This window comes from Entamoeba invadens, assembly GCF_000330505.1.
Source record: "Entamoeba invadens IP1 unplaced genomic scaffold scaff_1105074726129, whole genome shotgun sequence".
NCBI classification, from domain to species: domain Eukaryota; phylum Evosea; order Mastigamoebida; family Endamoebidae; genus Entamoeba; species Entamoeba invadens.
Window position 1 is genome coordinate 9,784 of NW_004443747.1, and position 2,187 is coordinate 11,970.

At 26.1% G+C, this 2,187-nt stretch overlaps 1 protein-coding gene across 1 annotated transcript; it reads right to left on the reverse strand.

Moving 5' to 3' along the window:
- Nucleotides 1-679, reverse strand: EIN_488980 (hypothetical protein; the record flags this gene model as incomplete). Its single annotated transcript, XM_004261286.1, has 2 exons — nucleotides 1-451; nucleotides 520-679. Coding segments are annotated over 2 exons (611 nt in total), but the record flags the coding sequence as incomplete, so codon positions are not given.
- Nucleotides 680-2,187: the final 1,508 nt, after the last annotated feature.

Sequence of the window (2,187 nt, forward strand, 5' to 3'; positions counted from 1 at the left end):
CAGCAAAAAGAATTTTTGATATAAGGAAGATATTTGAAAACACTCCTCATTGAATATTTTAAAGTGCCTGTCTCCCTAAATCTATTCTCTTCGAATTTTTGATTGAATTTTTTGTGTGAAGAACGCCATGTTTCATCACTCCCATTGACCCAAAGCCAGACCGCATCAATACGCCCCTGACACACAGATGGGAGTTTTTCGTTCATTTTTGATAAATCAATTTGAGTCTGAGACTCATTAAATTTATTACATAAATGACAAGTACTCAGTGCCCTTTTAAAATGAAACGTTTGTTCAATTTTGTCTTGTTTTCCTTCAGTTAAAAATTTGAGAGGATCGAGATCTTTTGTTGAATGATTACTTGATTTTTCAACATCAAATTTCTTGTTGTAATCGATCAACGTTTTTTCTGAGTATGTAGGAATTCCATTCCAATATATTTGATGTTGAACTTTCAAATTGAGTTTTTCATGATCCAATTTATCAAAAAAATGCTTCTCAATTCATTAATTCGAGAACTTGTATTGTCTGCATTGTTTGGAGTTAAAATCTCTTGTTCTGAAAACCTGACTATAAACACAAAAAATCGATAGTATAAAGGTATGAAACTGAAAAACACAAGAAAGACAGAAAGGAAAGAAAATGCAATAACGTTGACAATCGATAAGATAGTGAGCATTAAATGAAAAGTTCTTTTCGATATTTGTTTTTTATAAATTGGATAAAATTAAAAAGTTATTTGTATTTATTCTTAAAGTTATTTTGTTGTAAGTTCATATATTTCTTAAACATATAAATCTAATAATAATTGTTTTATAGTATGGAAATAAAAACAATAAAAGTAAAAAATCTAAAAAATATCCTTTATTCGAAATTTTTTAAGTAAATTGTATTTTTAGAAACAAGGTATAAAACTTTTTCAAAAATTAATTAAGTCCCTTCATTTTTATTTGTTAGTTAAAATCCTCTTGTATGATTTTTTAAAATAAGAACATTTTTATCCAATATTATTTATTTCTAAAGTAATTTAATTACTTTTGAAAAAATTAATGACAAAGTACGTTTTTAAATATTTTGTGATCACATTTTTTTATAAATTGTGATATTACTTAGAAATTCATACATATTAACTTAATTAAATTATACCAACAACAGATAAACCTTTTTATAGAATAAAAAAAATAATAAAAATGCTTTATTATTTTAACTTAATTTTATAGATTTAAAAAAATGTTAATAAAATAAAATGTGTAATTTTGTTTACAGTAAAGGCTGAATATGCCCAGTGGAGACTTTTTGGGTTAAAGTTATTGATTTGTATTATAATTATATTTTTAATAACTATTCAAACCATTGGTTGCGGTTATAATAACAGAAACACTTTTATCTAGTATATATTTTTTGTTTTTCAAAAATGAGTAATTTATTCTTAACTGATACTTTGTGAAAAATGGAAGTTCACCAACTTCAATAAAACCTCCCCAAAACCTCTGAAGAGTTAATTCTTTCAAGAGCGGGCATTTTTGAACTGTAACTAAGAAAAGAGTTTTCTATCGAGCGGTAATAAAGGTTTGATTGACTAAACATGCCCGCTCTTGTGAGGTTTTTTTGAATAAGTTTTGATTTATGATAGGCTAATTATTCCCATTATTTTAAGCACAAACACACTTTAAATGTGCAAATAAGTATAATTAAATTACTGAATTTAAACAACACAATTTCTTTCTTGAGAGTGACTAAACAAACAACTTTCGTCACACTTTTCACATGAAAGTCCGTTTCTGTAATAGTTATCTACACAAGTCACACACCCACCTGATGGCAAAAACAATGTGCATATTCCATCCAAGTATTTTTTTGTCATACACTTGTGATTGCTCAGGAATTGTTTGTAGTTGCACAAAAAAATAAGTTGAGTTTGTGTCACGACTAAAACATTTTTTGTTCGTCGTTTTATTAATGTATCAACCATCTTCACATTTCGTACATTTAATAAATATCTTTTGTGTGCAATTTTTAATTTTTTAATATATATGATTAAAAATATTAAATTTACTCAATTTTAGTTGTACACCTTCCATTTTTGTCATTTAAATTTACTAGTATCAATATCACATGTGCCATTTAAATTCATTTTGCTTTTGTCATCACGTTTTGTTGTTTTTCCATTTTCACATAACATGATTT